Source organism: Anoplolepis gracilipes, chromosome 14 (assembly GCF_047496725.1).
Source record: "Anoplolepis gracilipes chromosome 14, ASM4749672v1, whole genome shotgun sequence".
Lineage (NCBI taxonomy): Eukaryota > Metazoa > Arthropoda > Insecta > Hymenoptera > Formicidae > Anoplolepis > Anoplolepis gracilipes.
Window position 1 is genome coordinate 992046 of NC_132983.1, and position 21489 is coordinate 1013534.

General features: G+C 27.8%; 1 protein-coding gene and 1 long non-coding RNA gene across 4 annotated transcripts in view; one reads left to right on the top strand and one right to left on the bottom strand.

Annotated features, from left to right (window-relative positions):
- Window positions 1-21489, bottom strand: part of Gs2 (glutamine synthetase 2) — a 33803-nt gene that overhangs the window by 2881 nt on the left and 9433 nt on the right. For both annotated transcript variants that reach the window (XM_072905313.1, XM_072905314.1), the window contains exons 2-3: window positions 3544-3734; window positions 758-1206 (exon numbers count right to left, since the gene is read on the bottom strand). In XM_072905313.1, the coding sequence (XP_072761414.1) occupies window positions 758-1206; window positions 3544-3727 (633 nt within the window). In that variant the 5' untranslated portion in view covers window positions 3728-3734. The remainder of the gene's footprint in view (window positions 1-757; window positions 1207-3543; window positions 3735-21489) is intronic.
- On the top strand, window positions 9792-19647 carry LOC140672871 (uncharacterized). 2 transcript variants are annotated; one of them, XR_012047970.1, is made up of 3 exons: window positions 9792-10052; window positions 12081-12174; window positions 18675-19647. It is a non-coding gene; the product is annotated as an uncharacterized lncRNA (long non-coding RNA). The 2 variants fall into 2 exon arrangements; XR_012047968.1 differs by having other exon boundaries at window positions 18709-19647.

The window sequence follows — 21489 nt, forward strand, 5'->3', positions numbered from 1 at the left end:
TGAGAATCTAGAGACGGAGAGAGATTTTCTTTCCAAAGATGATAAATGAAAGTTGAAAGACCCCCTGTACTCCTTATGGGAAATGGCTTCCGGTGAATTTCGTTTCGAGAAAGTTGTAGCCATTGAGACTTTTCAGCGTCAAATAAACTACAAATACTAAAGTTTAAACAAAATAATCTACCAAATGTCATTTTCCATAAGGAGTGTGTTGGGATCTTTTCGCTGCAGAGTCTTAAATTTCAAATAAATTTGCACGATATTTTGATGGAAGCTTTGAATTTTCTTTTCTACTACGTAAAGGACTATGCTCAGTTTTAGTCCCGAGTGAACAGTCATATATCAATCGATAGGAAAGTATCACAAAGTACGAAACAAAAGGTTTTAATTGTCCAATTGAAGTCTGGAAGCAGAGAAATCGAATCAGTGGTGGTTACAATGGAGAACAACAGAGTTTGGACAACTTTAGCACTCAAAGTCTTGTGTCTATGGAACTTTTTAATTCTTTTTTGATGTCCTACAATCAGTTGAACCACCACCGGGTCCAACTTCAATAAGAAACTGAGCATAGTCTTTTATCTTCAATTAAATCTGAAAGCCTGATTATACTATCTCATCTCCAGTGTATCAAGGCGCTAAAAAAATATTTATGAATATTTATCGTATAAATATCGTGTCTGGGTAGTCATTAAGCTGGAATGCCATGTGGTCTTCCTTGCTTTCTATTACACCAATTGATGATTCGAATACAATAAGTTACCTGGAATTCCCATTGTGAGGGCATCACCTCGGCATTGGTCCCTGCGATCTTCACACCAGCGTAGAGGCAGGCCCTATAGTGAGCCTCGACGATCTCGCGACCAATTACCTTATTGGCGCCAACGCCGCAATAATAGGGACCTTGCGGCCCTGGAAAGCCGTTCTTGGGCCAACCGAGCGGCCTGCCATCGAAGTCGAGAAGGGTGTACTCCTGCTCGATGCCGAACCAAGGATCCTGATCCTTGACAGCTTCCATCGCTTCGTTCGCGATGTATCGCTTGTTCGAAATGGTCGGTGTCTTGTCGCTATTGTAGGTGTCGCAAAGTACAAGCTTATTTTTACCACCACGAAAAGGATCGTTGTAAATGGCCACCGGGTAAAGATATATATCACTATTGGCGCCGTCAGCCTGATATGTCGAGCTACCGTCGTACGTCCATATTGGTAGTTCTAAAATCAAAAGAACCTTATATTTAATCAAAAATCATCAATGAGCTGTATAATGGGGAACTGGAAAAAAGACTGTATAGTCAAATATAAATATATATAATTATATATAAAATATTTATACGTGTTTTTTTTTTCTTGTAAAATCTTTGTCTCCGTTTTTTCTCAACTCTTTAAATTTTAGTAAAAAAATTATTTTTTTAATTATATTCTTCTTATTTTTTTCTTATATATAGACGGAGATTATGTAAGAAAAAGAGAACATATATGTGAAAATATTACATATTAATTATATGAGTTATTAATTATATTTATATTAATTATATATATTTATTTATATATAGAGCTTTTTCCCAGGGAATACTTTTCTCTTAATGAAACTACGAATCGATTTTCTTCGGTTAAAATTTTTTCAGAATTTCATAAAAAGTTGTTATCATTTTTTGAACGAAATTAATACAAATATTTTAATCTTCAGTCTCTTTCTTTGATGAAGCAAAAACTTTTAAGTTAAAATAGAAAAATTGTAAGTTAAAGTTTTCTAATAAAACACTCAAATCCCAAATTTTTTCCCAAGCCTGACTTTCTCATCCATCACGATTGCTGTTCCATTTAATTCGCTAATGGCTTTTAATCTTTTATTACGCTTTTATTGAAAAGAAGTCCATTAATAAGGAATTTAATAGTTATCACATATGGGTCTCGATTCTATTCTCGAAATAAATGATAATAATAATATAAAAATGAAAGTAAATTTTAATAAATTAAAAAGAATATTTTTATATTTTAAAAATATAAAAAAAATTAGTATGCAAAGATTAAGTTTTAGTTAAAGTTGTGAAACCGGACTCTGATATACAATTATGTAGTTGATCTTTGTAAATCTACGATAATTACTCAAACACTTGACAAGCAGAGTTCATTGCTTCCATATTTTATTATATCTTTCTATGTAACATGTGTATTATACCAGATTAGATAACATTACTTCATCGTGAATAAATCGAGATAAATGACTTTTCGTAACTATTATAGCGCGGCTTAAATTTTCGTTGTCGATGCTCATAAATTATGAGGACGTTCATGTATTCAAGCATATGCTCGATTAACAAATGTATATGACTTCATGACACGTCACAAATTCGAACAATATTTTTTTAAATTTATTACCGTCTTGTTTTATTTGCGGAATGCATATTATTATTTCCAAAGCTGAACTAATTTATCTTACTTGAAAAAATAATTTTTTAATATTTTTAATATTTTTAATATTTTTCAGCAATAAATTCAGTTAATTTTATCGTTACTTTTCAAACCTACATGGCATGATTTCTACGTAAAAAAACCTAAAAAAACATTAAATTTTTTGATAATTAAAAACGTAAAAAAGGTGACTTTGGCTATTGGATCTATTAAAAAGAAAACCAAAAAAATATAGATTTTATTTACATTTACAGAGTTGAGAGATATTAAAAGAAAAATATTTCTTTGCAATATTTTTGAAATATTAATCATTACAGATATTAAAATTCAAAATTATATTATACATTTTATCAATAGTGTGATATTAGTTTTAAAATGATATATCAGTTATTTGTTATTATATTTTAATATAATATAAACAAAATTAATCTAATCAAATTTATTGTAAATTTTATATGTAACTTGGCCTTATAATAGCGTTTAAAAAAAAAGTAATGAAAATTGTAACGACTCGTTACTTTTGTAAAGCAACTTTCTCAACTTTCCCTGATTATTTCCATGTCATTTTTACAAAGTTGTTCTTCAACGTATAAAACGTCATAAAATTGCTCGAGCATCAAGATAAACGCGCGATTAATGACGAGTAGCAAGGACGATCGACTAAAAGATTGGGCTGTTATGTTTGCTGCGTCCAAGGTTTTATAGAAATATGTAAATGAACAATGGAGACACATTGATTGTGTGCAACCCGTGAAAGACTGTTCGAAAGAAATGTACTACTGTTTCTATTACTTGAGATGCAATATCTTTCTCTTTTAAAGTACGCTTTCTATTTTCTTTATCAAAGTGTTCCTGTCAAATGTATTCCCGTCATTGAAATTAGCTAATGTTATTTTGAAAAGACACCTTTGCATTCCAATGCGAATTCCAACAAAAAAATCATGCGTTACAAAAGTGAGTAGCTATTTCGAAATTTCTTTTTTAAATTGAAAATTAGACCTAAGAATGGAGTATAAAAGAAAATATACTTTTTTTTTTTTTTTTAATGGAATTTTACCTTTCTCTTTATAAGTTCGATTTATTTATTTAACAAATATTATATTGATGATACGAGTCTGTCGGTCTTTCTACACTCACCGGAAGGATGTTTCGGTACAAAATCTAGGGTCCTGGTCTTGCAACGTAATCCTTCATCAGTACCATCGATCCAAATGTACTTCGCTTGGATCGTATTTTCGGGCTGCGGCAGGTCCAAATACTTTTTTAACAGAGTTTTGTCTAACGCCGCATTTGGTGAGTCTCTCAACACGTTGCGCGACATAGTGATGCTGTAACAAAAAAAAAAGGGAGTGATGAGAATAAATAAAATGACAAATTATAATCTTTTTTTTTTTTTTTTTTTTTCGAGAGAAAGGACGAGAGGTATATTAATTGTATACAAAAAAAATAATTATAGAGCACAAAAGTTCAATTTATTTATCTCGCATCGATGACCGGATACATTTCATTTCATGTCTTCATACAATACGATATCAATAAGATAAACGTTCGCATAATTACAAGATGGTGCATTCAACGTATCATTCAGTTAATTATGTTATGCATGCGTGCGCTTATGTGTTTACATCACACTTGATGTAAAATGAAAGATGACATACATAAAAGTCATGCACATTTAATTGCTTATTTATTAATTTATTAATTTGTAATTAATTTAAATATATTTATATTTTATAAATATTAATAATAAACAAAATATTCTTTAATAATTTTTTATTGAAAGATTTATATATAATTTTATTATATAATTTTTTATTTTTAATTAATTTATTTAATTTATTTTTTGTTTACTTTATTAGGTTCTATTTACTTATTTATAATTTATTTATAATTTATTATTTATTTGCTAATTATTTGTTCTTCGACGTGTAATAATTGATTTGATCAGAGATGTCAATTTTAACAAATTTAGGATGAATCTTGAGCCCTCGTCTGAAGAGTAAAAATGCTTCTTCTCGCATTTTCAAAGCGACAAGCCATGGAAGAGGAAGATTTTGATCGAGACGTATCCACGAAGCGATGCAACACTCATACAGAGAGAAAGAGAGAGGAGTCTTCACTGTGGTGGTATATACCGTGAAAAGATAGGTGCGCCCACACGGGGCTTCACGCTCGTAACACGCGAGCCGTGCGTGCGTCACGCATGTCGCGAGAACGTGGCGTGGCCATTGGCGGCGACGATGACGGAATTTTCCTCTGGTTCCTACCGAAAATTCTCCGGAGGGGAGAAGCAACCCGTTCTCTGACACATATACAGACGTCTGATAAACTGTCTCGATAAACCTCGAAGGCGGAGATTAAAACAGACAGTCACAGACTCGCCTCGATTCCTCCTGTTTCTCTTCTTCGATTTACAGAAATTCATTTTCAACGAATATTAATTATATCTCTCCTTCAATCATTCTAGAGAAATGATTAATTGTGATATAAAAATTGTAATAATATAATACATACTGTATTATAATAATATAATATAATAATATAATACATACTGTATTGTAATAATATAATATATACTGTATCGATAGAAAAAAGTATTTATGCCTGAAACAAAAAGTATCTTTTCCACAACAGTTTATTATATTTTAAATTTATAGAAATATAAGTTTTAACGAATTGTTTCGAATTAATTTTAGAAAAATATTTTATCTTGTAAAATATATAAAAGCTTTAGTAGAAGATTTATGTCTAATACTTGAAAAGAATCTCTTTCACGTGAGATAATTATTATTCTAGATTTATAGAAATCACGAAAAATTTTATAAGTATTTTATAATAATATTTTATAAATATTTATAATAATATTTTAGAGAAATATTTTATAAATAATATTTTTAATTTAAATAATTTTATAAATAATATTTAGAGAAATATTTTATAAATATTTTGCGAAATATTTCCTTGACATTGGAAATATTAGAATTTTAATTTTTTTTCTCAATAGAATATATAAAATGTTTAATTAAGCTCAGCAAAAAATTTTTATATTTTGTTGAATTTATTAATAACAATCTTGCATAGTGTTTTTTAATTCTTTTGAACCTTTCGAAAAACATGACATGTAATTGTAGAATGTCAAATACTATTGTATATATTTGTTGTATTTAAGAATTGATGTCACATAAATGTCACATCAAGAGTGGAAGAAGTGATTTTTGACAACTTTCAATTTTCACTTCGACAATGTTTTCTCCAACAATTTCGTGATTCATTTTGTATTAATCGTGATCAAAATGTTATTCTTTTAAATACATTATCTCTGATTTGTAGATAAGATGTATAATTGTAAGTCATAAACATTTTTGATAACATTATTCTATAATAAATGAATTTTCTTGTTACCATTATCTGTTCACGCAATTATTTTAATTTTGTAAAAAGCTTTGTACACGGAAGCAGGAGAAAAATAGAAATAATAAAAATAGAATTCTGCATCAATATGTAATTTTAATAATAATTTTTTTATACTAATTTAGAGTGTAAAATTTTGACTAAACTAAAATTATAGAAGCTTCCTTTAATTAAAAACTACAAAAAAATTAATAATTTGAAGTTCTTAATATTAATACATAATATGAATTAAACACAAAAAGGGCAATGAAGAGCCAACGCGGGTGAAGGGCGTGAAAAAAAAATTTCTTTTTCAACCGTATTGGATGTAAATCTTCTATATTTTCAAACGTTTCGGACTCTGTTTTTGAGCCTTCTTCAGTGACTTTAACATATGGAAAATAATAATAAAAATTGAAATAGCGATAGTAAAACGGAGCAAAAGTGCAAAAATTATACTTACCATTATAATATCAATATTAACGTACTACGGTAGATCTTGCCATATTCCAACGGTTATCCAATGTAAAAATACCTTCTGCACAGTGTCAAACACAAGGATCAATGCAGTAATGGGATCACACAAAACTTACATGGATCGACGAAGGGCAACGAACACCCGCATACAAATGATAGACAGTAACGAAAAATTCAAACGATACAAAGTCATGAAAATGTCGTCACGCCGATAAAAAATAAATAAATAAATAACACAAGGACAAATAGCAAAAAATAGTGACAGGTTAAATTTTAGATAAATTGTCAATAATAGGTAGGCAAACATTATTCAATTTTATGGTATCGCTATGGAGGTTCAACGCATTCTTTTGGCGTTTTATGTGAATCATCTCCGTCACTGAAGAAGGCTCAAAAACAGAGTCCGAAACGTTTGAAAATGTAGAAGATTTACATCCAATACGGTTGAAAAAGAAGTTTTTTTTCACGCCCTTCACCCGCGTTGACTCTTCATTGCCTTTTCTCTGTTTAATTCATATTATGTATAAATGTATAAAAAATATTAATGTTAATAATTTGATTAAAATTGTATTATGTCAAAATTTCCTGTAATTCTCTCTCTCTCTCTCTCTCTCTCTTTCTCTGTCCTGTTGAAATGATATAAGATATCTTGTATACAATCATGCAAAAGTTCCAGACGAGAAAAAAATCGAACAGCGTATTGGAATGTTATCTTTGGTCACGTGCGAGTAAAGCTGTTTTTTTGCGTCATACATGTATAGAGATATTATAATAAGTATATGTTTGACCCGTTTTATCGCAATCGAGACGATTGTGACCAATCGACAATTCTAAAAAATTTGAAATTAAGACCCTCGCAAGAATACACTTTTTTCGAGAGTCAGTCTTGAGGATAAATATTGATTTAGCTTGCATCGATGATTTTTTTTTCTTTTTAACTTTTCGTATTAATTTTTAAAAGAAACAAACATTTTTTTTAGAAATCAAACATGTGATTATATATAAAATAACGATTTATTTTACACAGAATTTTACGTTATAAAATGCAATTATTTAATTATCCAAACAACACAAAATATTTATAAAATACTTCCAAAATATTTATAATAATTATTTTATAAATATTTTAAAGATTTTAGATTGAATAGATCATAAATATTTACCATAAATATTCTAGCAAATATTTAAGGAATATTTACAAAATAATTATTTTTTAAATATTTATTTTTTGCTTACTATAAATATTATATAAAATATTTCATCGATATTTTAAAAATATGTCGAATAAAGATTTTTATAAAATATGTATAAAATATTTGCATACTATTTAAAAAATATATATTTTCATAAATATTTATCATAAATATTGTGTGAGATACGTACGACTTTAATTAATTCAAATCAAATGTCAAATGTAGAAATACGATAGCTTAGCAAATAACTGATCTCGCAAAACCCAAAGTCAATTTTCATCTCTCTATTTTAATAATAGTTTTCCTTTGTTCCCAAAGTGATTCTTTCCGCATTCTCATTCAGATTTTTACTCATATTTCGCGGAGAGAATAAAGACTCTGAAAGATGAAAATAAATACGGAGGTTAATGCACTTCCTGTTGAATTCGTGTGGATACAGTAGCAAGTGCGGCCTCTGCTCAATCCGTTGTTTTACTATAAGCGGCTAATAATAATGCACGTGCGATCAAGTGCTTATGTCATTTATATGTCTGGTCTTGCGGATGGCAAGTGACAAAAAATAAAATCACACTGTTTACGTATTGGTATTTTAACATGCATGATCTTTTTTGTATTTAATTATAATCTTATAAATATATAAAATTAAGTTAAATATATCTCATAAATATATAAAATTAAATTAAAATAAAAAATATTTTTATCTAGCAATCTAAGAGAATTGTATTTTGCATATTATTAAGAGCAAATATAAAAAGGATAATTCACAAGATAAACATCTTTGTGTATTTTCTTTTTTTTTTAAATCATTAACGCGATGATTATATGCAGATTCATTGTGACGTACTTGTATTTTTGTATGATTCAACCGTAAATTTTCGGTGAAACTTGAGTACAACATAAATTTGTCGTCGAAGAAGATAAAATGACAAGCCAACGTCATCGAATATTAATTAAATTTCTATTTCTGTAATTTGACATAGTGTTGCTCTCCTGAAATTTTAATGACGTTCTTCGATTTCATTTTTGATACTTCTCCGCTTTCTTCGACAATATTTTGAACAAAACCCAGTAATAATATATTTATCAAAATTAAAAATAATATTTTAATAATATTTATTAAGGTACCAAATTAATAAAAAATGTTTTACTTATTATTAATATTAAATATAATAATAATATAATAATTTATTATTAATAACAATATATATTTATTATTTTAATCAATATATTTTATTAATTTTTATCAATAACAATATACACCTATATTTCTTAAAATAATAAATATAGTTATCAATAAAAAAATTAATAGAATATATTAATTTAATTTATTGTTATTATTAATTTATTAATTTATTATTATAATAGAAACTTTTTGCAGTTTCTTGCATTTTACACAAAAAAATGGATACGATTCGGGCGATGAAGATACTATACTTTTGAAGTAGCTCTCGCATTATGCATTTGAATGAAGATGATGGTGATTCAGGATTAAACGTACAATTTACCGGTTTTCACGACAGGTTAATTGCCGTTTATCTGGGCCGAACAGGTGTGGACCTCAAAAAATAAAGAAAAGATGGCCGAAAAATATGTAAGTATAGTGAAAAGAAAAAAAATGAGGCAAGCAGAAGCCTACTTCAGAAATGAAAACCTTATTGACGTCCTATGTGTCCTAATATGCTTTCGGATAAAATTTAATTGCGCTTTTATTTATTCAGCTAATAAAAATAATAAAAAGAATTATCTTTTGACGTCAGCAAGGAACTATTTTTTCGTAAAAAAGAGCGATAAAGGACCAACTGGCGTACTTGCTTATCAAACATTCGGTTTATTATTATGAAAAGTATAGTGGTTCATGGAAGTGAATCTGATACGTTCTATTTTTCTTAGAATTTTTAATTTAAAGAAAAACAATTTAATTAATTTGTTCCTGTATTATATAATGTATACTTTTTAATATTGATGACTTGTGCAAATTTAGATTTCTCATCTCGCTTGCATCTTCTTTCTTTTTTAAATAAAAATCTTTAATTTCTAATTCTTCGTAATTTTTCTATTACTTGTTCTTTTTTTATCATCAGTATTCCAATCTGCGTCAAAGGAAATGGATGTTCGAAGTCTTTTTCCTTGCGATCATTGCATAAAAAACAAATTACTTCCTAATCAAATGCGGCTGTCACAGCATAAATGCTCGTACTGTGCGACTACACGTGATTTATTCGACATTCAACGCGATCAGCTGTTATGTGCAAAACATAGTCCTGACATTGAAATATTAACGAGAGACTTCGTGTAACGAAGTTAGTATTAGTAAGTTAGTATTCGAACCAGGCGATTCTTTTTTTTTTTAAGTGTATAATACATAATTCGATCACACTGACCAGTTTTAATCGATATTAAATCATGCTAAAAATAGTGATGCCTTATCGCGATAAGCGGCGCGGGCGAAAAGGCAAGATTATAAATAATTCGGACACGTGTCGTATATAAACAGCCTCGACGAGACCTTCTTTCAAAGCTGTATATTTCGAATCAATATATTTAGGCCTTCGTATTGAGGAGACTTTCGCCAGAAATATATCTCACGTATACATACATACATATAGTTTCTTTTCAAGGCACAAAAATATTCAAAATTCATTATTTTTGATACTTTTTCTAAAAAAGATATATATATATATATATATATATATATATATATATATATCAATTTATCAATTTTGGCACATTTTTATAAATTATTGTGTATTTATTCAAAATTAAAATATTAATTTTTATTACATTTATTATTCAATATTTATTATTATATTAATATAAATTGTATAATATTATTATTTTATATTATATTTATAATTGATAATTATTTAAAATAATTGTTTTGCGTCTTATTTTTATTGTGCTTGGCGTTCATTTGCTACTTGAATTTATTTATTGAAATATATTATATTTATAGGAAGTGCAGCATATTTGGAATATCAGTTTTATAGTTCTAGAAGTAAATTTGTGCTCTTTGATGAAATTTAAAACACTTGATAGGCAAAGGAATCATTAATTACAAAAAAAAAAAAACAGAAATTTAATACATTTTTTATTTTATATGAAATTAGGATAAAAAACTAATATCTAAATATTCGGAAGATAATTTTTGGAAAAATGTATTCTAAATTATGATAATATTTACCCTAATTATACCCAATGACTACATATAAACCAACAAAGAGATGTCGATCAATTAATATAGCCTAAAGTTAATTAAAAATTAAAACCCCGACAATCTCTCTCGCACGTTCCTGTAAAGCCTATCGACTCTACCAACCTAAAACACCTGCAGACGGTGATCCGTGATTTTTGCTCGGTCATTTTCGCGACGCGCAAAAGCCTCGGTCCGCAAATCCTGACGAGGATGTTGGTGCTCATCGTGATGGAATTTCGTCGAGAAAGATCTCGATCGGTTTATTTCGCGCGAATATCAGGTGGAGAAAAAAAACCACAAAAAGAGAAAAAAAACAAGGATAATGTCGAGAGCACGAGGGAGCAACCCTGGACTGGCCGACAAGGAGCAAGAATGGTACCATTTATATGGGGCGCCCCTCCCCAAACCCCATCGACACCTCAGGAAACCCAACTTGTGAGTTCAAGTACCTTTATGAGGTATGCCTCGTCTCTCTTTTAAGCCTTTTCGCACATGGCCAACATGTAAACGAACTGCTCTCCTTAACCCGACCCGTTATCGTCTCACCTGATCGAATGACAGATGTCAATTTCACCACGTGTTACATTGATTGCCGCTCGTCGGATCGAAATTCAGGAGTCAATTTGTACAATCGATAAGAAAAGAAAGGGCTTTAAATATGTTTTCAATATAATAATTCAATAAATATAAAAAAATATAAAAAGTATAAAAATATAAATATAAAATATGTTTATAGGAAATGCAGTATATTTGAGATATACTGTTTTTAATTTGGAATATTACGAAAAATAAATGTTATCCATTTATCAATATTGCAAAAGTATTAGATAGAAATTAGACAGAAATTCATATATGTAAATACAAAATATCTAAAAATGTCGCTAGAAGTGTTAATATTTTATTATATAATAATTGTGACGAGCAAGGTTGAAAATCACAACTTTTTTGATAAGTTTTATTAAATCCCTTATTGTTGTTTTAATACTTAATGTCAGCCGAATGATTAAGATGCTATGTGCTTCTTTTTGCGAAACGCTTTTATTATATTTTGGAATACACTACTCTAAAAATTATCTTTTGAATTTTGATCATTTAGATGTCAATTTTTTATTTTAATTTCATAAAGAGTAAGAAATCTATTAAGTTTGTTTTTTTTTAAATAATTAATGATTGCTTTGTCTATCAAGTATTTTGAATTTCATCAAAGAGCACAAATTTACTTCCAAGACTATAACTGATTTTCCAAATATACTGCACACATTTCCTATAAATATAATATATTCTAATAAATAAATTCAAATAGAAAATGAGCTCAATAAAAATAAGACGCAAAATCATTATTTTTGTAAAATTTTCAATTTTTTATTAATGCTTTTCATTTTCATTATCGATATTTCTTTAGAATTGTTGTTTGTTTGCAGTGTTCTATAATCGGCGCGAGTAATTTCGCGATTAGTGCGATATTAATTGATCCCGCAGAAAAATATATTCGATAGAGATGGCTGTTCTATTAAGGTTAGTCTTCTTTTTATTTTTTTCGGAAAAAAACAAAAAAAATAATAGAGATAGTAATTTAGAAGCTACGAAGCCTGTTCGCAATCGCGATTTAATACTCAAAATCATAACATTATTAATTCTATATTTATCTTAATTAACATTAATCTTAACATAATATTATTAATTTCAATACTATAATTAATCTCATCGTGTGAGTTTCTGTTCTGTATTATTTTTATACTATTATAATTTATTATTATTCGTTTACACAATTATTCAGAAAGCATAAACTCAAATAAATTTTTTTAAAAAAGTTTATAACAACAGAAATTTCTTAAGTAGTTTTTATATCGTAAAATACGGGTGTATCAAGTATTCTAATGTTGTTTTCTGATTTTTATTTAATTCAGATCAATATTTAGCTATTTTAAGATTTCTTTTTTGATGGAAATTGTGAAAAAAATGATATATTTATATCATGTAAAAATAAGAATATCTTTGTATATTTAAACAAGTGATACAAGAAAGTTTATTCTTTCTCTCTCTCCAACATATTCTCTCTTCCAACACATATAAATAAAAATAAAAATAATCCCAAGTAGAACACAAAGTCACGATAATATCAAAGTAACGTCAAATGGCGTCAAAATGACGAGAATATGACTACAAAAACTCACTTTTCAATCATTTTTTTATCATTTTAACATTATTGTGACTTTTTTGTTCTGCCTGGAATATATAATAAAAATAAAATAAAATATAAATGTCAAATATACATGTATTAATATATATATAGTTATAATATCAAGATATTGATAAGTATTTATTTTGACAAATAATTTGATAAATAAAACTAATAAAAATATAAAAGACATAGATAAAACATAGATAAAACACAAAATCTGGATTTGCTTGCTCGCTTACAGTCAAAAGTAAATAAATAAAACGTAATAGACCGAGTTAAAAATTATCGAGACGTTTTGCGGCTGGAACATTAAATTGATTTTGGTATGCAGACGTAAATAAAAGAATAGAAGTAAAAATTGCGTCGCGGTTGATGCGCGTTTATTGAATAAAAAAATTTTTAATCCTTAAAGCGAATAGTGAGATGTTCAAAGAAGCGATTGTAAATTTACGAAGTTCATTATCGTGAGAGTCTCGTGCCAAGACTGACATGTGGTCAATGACCTCTGAAGGAATGGTCGATGTTATACTTGGACCATCCACAAAATTGAAATGTTTCTAGATAAAACTAAGAGAAATTACGTATAATTCGGGGGAAAAAATCACTGAAAATCGATGTTTATTAATTTTTTTAAAATAAGTTGACGTAAGAGCGTGTTCCTTAACGTTTTATCTTGGCATCTTAGTAAACAATATTTTAGTTCTTTTACTATTCGTTATTATTTTCATTTAATTCGTTTTTGATGTAAGATAATGCAGTTTGTTCAGAAATTCAATTTTGAGCGATCTTATCTCTCCTGAGATAAGAAAGATGATTTCTAAAAAGAAATGTAAATTACTTATTTGCATAAAAATTTATTGGAATTTGTTTTATTACTACAAATACAATAAATAATAATTATGATAATAATAGTAATAAATTGAAAAATAATAGAAATTGTTTTATTATTTGAAGAAAGTTGAATAGACTTAATCAAGAAAGAAAATACAATTAAACAAAGAAATAATACACTAAAAAAAAACAGCTTGGAGAAAAAAACTTAAAAATTGCATATTTTATTTTATATATTTTATTTCTTATGTAAAATACAAATAAATGCAGTAGATAAAGTAAAAAAAAAAGATTTTATTATCTCTCCTCTCATTGAAATAAATGAAATTTCTGGACAAACTCGTCTATCTACGTTTATGCAAACTATTCTTATTAGATAGGAAAGTTTACTCGCGTGATAGAAATTTTCAGTGCTTCGAAACTTTATGAAATATTAGTCTAAACAAAGAACTTACTTAAAATCTCCTTTATTTGCACTTATTTTTAAGATAAAACATTTCTTACGAAAATATACAAAACATTCCTGAAAATTGAAGCACTTATCTTCAACAAACTAAGCAGAAAATTGTCAATAACACACTAGTAACTAATCAACCCATAAATTTAGTTTATATGAGTGATGTGTTCACGACTGCGTGAACATTTTATCTCATCTATCGGAATTTAAAAGTGTAAAATCTCCTACCGTGCAATCTCTCTTAGCTTTATCTTACATATATTTAACATTAAATAGAGAGAACTTTCAACTCTTGAATTTGATTTCTTTTAATGTAAAGAAATCTTATTGATATGAATAAAAAGGATTTCTATGGTCGTAATTAAATTATATAATTTAATCATTAGATTAGATTAAAATATATATTGATTATTATTAAATTATAATATATTATAATATATTTATGCAAAAAAGGATTGAAGGTAATCAGAGAAGAGCTCGAATAATTGTAGCAATTAAAATAAGAGTAAAATTTAAAACATTATATTATTACATAATAATATTGTAGCAATAATGATAGAGTCATGATGTATACACTTAATTAAAGGATTACCAATAAGATTTCATCTTAACACATTTATAGACGCAAATCTGTTAGATCCATATTTAAATAAACTCGAGCACAAAGTATACGTATGCACTTAGTATTCCCGTGATCATTTATTCTATTCACATACGATATTTACTCGCAATTAACGCGCATACTCAAAAATACAATGTGCCTAAAGATATCTGTATACACGAGATGCAGTCGCGCGTTAATTAATTACGTCGCGTTGGTATCGCGGGGGAAAAATCAGATCGATAGATTTGAAAATTCGATGGTGAAACGTCGATTGATTCGACAAACGTCACACGTGAATTTTTATTAGATATGCCATCAATATATGGACAAATTAGTAGTAGATATAATTATCTACTTTGACGTTTAAAAGTATGCAAAATATATTTGCCAATTTTTGAGATTCTTTTTAAATGTTATTTTATTATTTATCATCCTATTATATTATAAATCTATCATTATATTATAAATGCCATTTTATAAAAATATAATTATATATATTTCATAGAAGTTATAAACTATAATAATAATAAATCACAATTAAATAATTCAGATGTCATATCAATAATATATATATATATATCATTTAATTTCCCACTCTTTAAATAAACTGGTCATTAAAATTATATAACATAGTTATATAATAATATTATATAGTTATATAATAATAATTATATTATTAATTTAAAATTAATTTAAAGAAGAGCTAATCTTGGCGCACATTAATATATTATGTTAATACCTTACCAAAATTTTATAAAACTTCTACCAGACTGTCAGATTTCATTCTTTTTGGAAAATTGTTATACACACTTAATATATATTTTTTTAAATAAAGTAATGCCTTTAATTATTCAACGATAATTTCTTTACAACAGAATGTTTCAACAGATATTTGTCCTTTCATTTAAAAACAAAATTCATATTTTACACTGATAATTATGAGACATGAAATCTCGCGCGTGACTAACAAACGTCATTGAAAAGATGTATTGTCGCAATCAGTGGAATGTCCAACCACCATTACGTCAATACGATTAATTAATCTGTGAACTCATGTCGGTGACATTATACGATATTTCTCGCTTACAACAAATCCTTTGTTTTTAATAAATTTTAATTAATTATTACATTAAGCAACATAACTGATCTGCAACATTTTTATTTAGTATATGTTATATTAATAATTATCTCTTAATTTGTCGATGTATATGAAGTATAAAAACGTAAATGAAGTATAAAAACACAGTTTTAATCGTTCGAGGCGATTGCAAAATCATGTATCATTGACCTCGTTATCGCTTTCTACCAGAGATAAATTCGAGATCTCGTTTTATACGAAATGCGTGACGTCTGAATGATAATATTTAGGAAGTTCTATTTCATGAACACTCGACAAGTAAATCATATTCGTGAAAAGTGAAATGAAAAAAATCATTGCCAATTAATTAATTTCTAATTTCACATTAGTTTAATATCCTTTATAAAGTCTTAAATTTTTTTGTATAAAATAAAGAATTACTTATCTGCATCAATAAATGTGCTAAATAATAGAAGATTATTTATTTAAAAAATTGCTCTTTATATAATAATAATAATAATAATAGTAGTATAAGAGAAATAAATTCATAATATCACACATTTTATTTTATGTAAGAAAAAAGGAATTTTTTTCATATCTGTTAATATTCTCAAGATAAAATCTGTCCCAGTTTTTTATAGGATACCCTATATATTGCAATATCAATTAGTACATTGGACAAGTCCCGTTTCTAAATGTACATTTTTGATCGGGATGAATAAATTATTTAATTTCTGTCAAACAACACGATCTATATATATATATATAGCTGCGATAAATTTGTCATGTGTCAAATCGTTGAAGTTAAAAATTAGCACAAATCGATCGAAAAGAAACAGAGTTGTGTCCAGTTCGAGGAAAGTAACCGTGCGCTCTCTCATCGAGACTCCAGCCTTTTAACCGATAAAAATACTTGTCCGCTACCTTAGACACCGATCGATCTTCTTATCCCCGTGTTACGTATGTATTTGCCATCATTACGTCTATCGAACGTTAATCTAGATAGTGCTTTCTTTATTTAAGATCCTTTTCGCCGCTGCATTTATGCGGAAAAAAATTGATATCAATAAAACAGAATATTAAGTCAAGGATGAACGTCTTGAAAAAATATTGGATTTAAATGCAAATTTCTCGGAATATATTGACCCCCCTCTCTCTTTAATAAATCTCTTTTCACGGATTAAAATAAAAGAAATATATCCGTAAATAATTCTAAATTTGAAGTCTAGGAAAAAAGATCCCTTGAGACGAGTGTATTTATATAAATGTAGAATAATAATAATGATAAGATACTGATAACTAATTAGTTAAGGTCGTGATTCGTATCTCGCACATAAAAACAGATAATTTTATTTAAGTGGCATATGATGTGTTGATAAAAATACTCATTTATTGTTCTTATCGATAATAGGCTTTTACTTTTTAGCCTTGTTTTTTTTTTTCGAAGAAAAACAGAAGCTCAACAGCCACATAAGAATTGTTTATGTCATGGAAAATTTTTATATTTATATTTATTATTCAATTATTATCTTATTTAATTATATTTTATTTATTATTTATCTTATTATTTTAATTCTAATGATAGATAATTTTAGAAGAAATTATATTGATTGAATTATATTTTTGTATACATCTTTCAAATTAAGCAATAATAAATCTCATAATAAAAAAACAATTAAAATTCAAAAGCATACTTCAGTTATAAACTGTAATACAAATTAACGTAAAACGAAATCAAGATGTTTTACTCAGTTGCTTATCGAAACTAAATACGCCGTACTGATAAGATACTAGGCAAATATTTACTTGGAAAATCGCTGTATTTAAATTTTTTATCTAACTTGCGTATTTAAAAGCACATGAGTTACGCAAATATGTTTAGACTTAAGGAAAAAAAAAAAATTACAGAACAATTTTCAGAACAATTAATATTTTAATGGAACAACGCTTAATAATTTTTTAATGACCAATTATATGATAATCATTAATATGTGCTCATTATAAGTATACAATAGGCTCACCGTAAATCGTCATTAAAAATTAATGACTGTTAACTTAGTCATTAGGGGGAACCGATGGGACTGTTCCATTTCCACAAAAGTCTCGATTATCTCACTTGACCTTACGTTCTTGCAAGATTCTCGACGAGATCCGCAATAGAATGTGCGTGGAATTTTTTTTCAAATAAATTACAACACACATCATAAGCCGGCGTGTTTTTTGCGCATTTTTACTTCCGTCACGTTACATTAAAAATTACGAGGTCGCGCGATAAAGTAACGAAGGCGACTTAAGCGTTCCACTGACCTACACACGCCATCAGTCAATGGTCCTTATATAGATCCTTCATTTAAGGGCTTAACCTCATTTCGGATATATCTGTTCGCGGAAATCAAATATATCGCGCTTTACGCGAATTTTACGAGCTTTGCGCTTCGCAAGCTCCTGTTCACACGACTGTCAAAGAGATCGATGTCGTAGAACATCATCTTTTGCCATTTCAAGTCTCACAGTTTGTTTTGTTTCTGTTCAGCCACCTACTTTTTGCATGTATATATATATATAGGGTGAGAAAAAAGGATGAAAAGCCTGTATATATATAAATGCACGAATCTCTCATATTTATCACAATTATAACTAATTATAACCCGATTAACTGATATTTCGATCGTCTAATAATTGGAATAATAATTAGAATAAAGGATTTTTTATTTTATAATGAAAGATATAGTCGCTTCTTTTTCTTCAGAAATTTAAAAATTTATTTCGTGATAGCAAAGTTCTCAAAATAATTTGAAATAATTTTTAAGCGCGTTACTATTAGATTTAAGACACGTTTTTATGCGTGTTCTCTCTTTCATAGTTTGCTGGAATCTCTGTCTCTAATTGTCCAACAGAACAAGTTTCATAAGCTTTCAAATGAAGAGTTTCACGCTGAGTCCATATCCGGTGAACCAAATTGAAAAGAAGCCATGAAGTCAATTAAAAGCATCAATCAACCGATCACTTGAAAGGAGAACTGGACTGTCGTGCGCATTTAAGGAATTTTCAATTTCTCCTTCTATGCTCTTTCACCTGACAATTGTCATATTATGTTAATATGTGTAACGTTAAATAAAAATAATATTTCATAGATATGTGCAGATAATATACAAAGTGAGCGAATTTCTCTTACAAATTTGTTTGCGAAGACGTATTTGTTGATACGTGCTTTGGTTATTTTATTGTTTAATATTATTTTATTTATTTAATATTTTATTTAATTCGAAAGGTTTGTTTTTAATGCGACCAAACTGGCAAATTAAACTTATTTATTTATTGAATGCTTGACATAAAGACGACGTTTCGACCTTTAATTTAGATCCTTTTCGAGTCTTAATTGACGTTATAATGTTTAGAGAGTTGTAAATTCGAACGTCACAATTACACATTAGTCATCAGCCCACTTTCTGACGTGTCTTTATGTCAAGCATTCAATAAATTAACAATAATAAAATTAAGTATATTAATTGAAAGATCATTCGATTTATTTCGTCGAAAAACTTCAGCGTGGCTAAAACTTTATTTCGACAACGTTTATTTTGTTAATTCACGTGTAAGTCAAAATTTGTCGCGAGAGCAACGGTCAAGCCAACGTGCCAAGCTTCCGAAATGTCATTTCCCAAGGTCGAGCGAACAATTGCAATATCGTGCCAATTATTTCCGGCGACCGTCGTCAAGGACGTCCTGTCAAAATTCAACTCTCTGTCCCTCTCTCTCTCTCTCTCTCTCTCTCTCTCTCTCTCTCTCTCTCTCTCTCTCTCTCTCTCTCTCTCTCTCTCTCTCTCTCTCTTTCTTTCACTGCTAAAAAAAACATTCTCTTCTTTTCATCGAAGTAAAGTTAAAAGTTGGAGAACAATTAATAATTATCGAATAATTAAATAATTAATTTAAATAAATAATTTTGTCCAAAATATTTAAAAGACAATAAGCGTTTTCTTTTCATATATATATATATATATATATATATATATATATATATATATATATATATTTTTGTCTAATGAAAAATATTTTAAAAATCTTAATCAATAAGTACAGGCATATAATTTAATTTATATTGCAACAATAAAAGATAAATCGGACTATCATAATGAATTTTTTAAAGTCACATGAAATGAAATTGAAAATTTGCGTATTATAATAATTGGACAAATGCGAAAAAGATAATCTTTATCAATTTTTATAAATTAATTTTATATTAGATTGTATTTTAATCTTTTATTAAAAGCACGTCAAAGATAAAATCGATAAATGATAAAATTGGCCTTACATCTATCAAGACAACGTCAGTTATCAATTATTTGTCGAAAAAATACACGCATGTATATATCTCTTACTGCTGATTAAGCTGTATAACCTACAACACGCACATCTTTGCCAAGTAACACGTGATCTACGAGAATAGCATGTTAATAGGCCTAGAAAAAACTATTCTGTCGCAACAAATAAAAGAAAATATCAACTTTCTTAATTTAACTTTTTTATCATAAAGCCACGAAAAAAATATAATTTATTAATCTTGATATTTTTTCTGTCGTTTTTTATAACGTCATTTTTAATAATAATTCTTCTTAATATATTTTATTTTATTACCTTATAATGTTATACTTGAAAAAATTCAATTGACGGATTAATTAAAATTTCTCAATATGTTTGTATATGTATTCATTTAGATAATAGCGAATAGAATATCACGCATATTATAAGACGCGTCTTATAATGCGATTACGAAATGCAATCGTAGCATAATACTGATTATATTTTATAAGCTCAATCGAATAATGATAGGAATGTTTAGATAGTCGCATTGCTAAGCGTAATTTTTATTAATAGTCACGCTCTTTTGATAAATGTAAGATTGTCGCATTTGCATAAGTACTTGCACGTGATTTGGATTTTTTTTTTAAATTCTACGCAGATGCTTGAATTGCATTATTTATTTTTAACGTGAGATGTTTTTTCAAACTTCGCACAGTCTTTTCAATTTTCAGAATTATAAACACGCTCTTTAATCTTGCGTATGTTCTTACATCCTTCTAAAATTGTGTATACGTTTCTTGACATTTCATTTATTAAATAAATTTATAGAATATTATACAATTTTTTAAAATTTTATTTAGTTTAATCCTGAGTTTCTACGTTCGATTCCTTGCATTTCAAGTTTAAATATGTATTAATATATTTTGTCGATTTTTTAATATTTTTAACATTCTTAATTTTTCTATGCTTTTTTATATTAAAAAACAATTTCTCCGAATTAAAAATTTATTTTAATATCAAATTTTCTTTCTTTTTGACTTTAGAATTTTAATGTCTGAATTAAAGGATATCCAGATTTGTTGAAAGCCTACAAATAAAATCCTTTCACGATACTGCATTCCATTAAGACAATTAGACTCCAAGATTGTTTCTAGCCTAGTTTCCCGGAGTTCCAAGGTTAAGTGGCTAACTATATATCAAATGACTGTTCAAACAATTATTCGCGGACAAAGGGCAGTCGTCGACGATACAATCGCGGTTTCAATATAGAAAGCTAATATTTAAAAACTAAATATTTTATCAAGATTTGATTTTCCTTTATGAAAAAGAAATCGACGACTATGTTAGTATAGTACATGAATTTCTATGCATTTAAG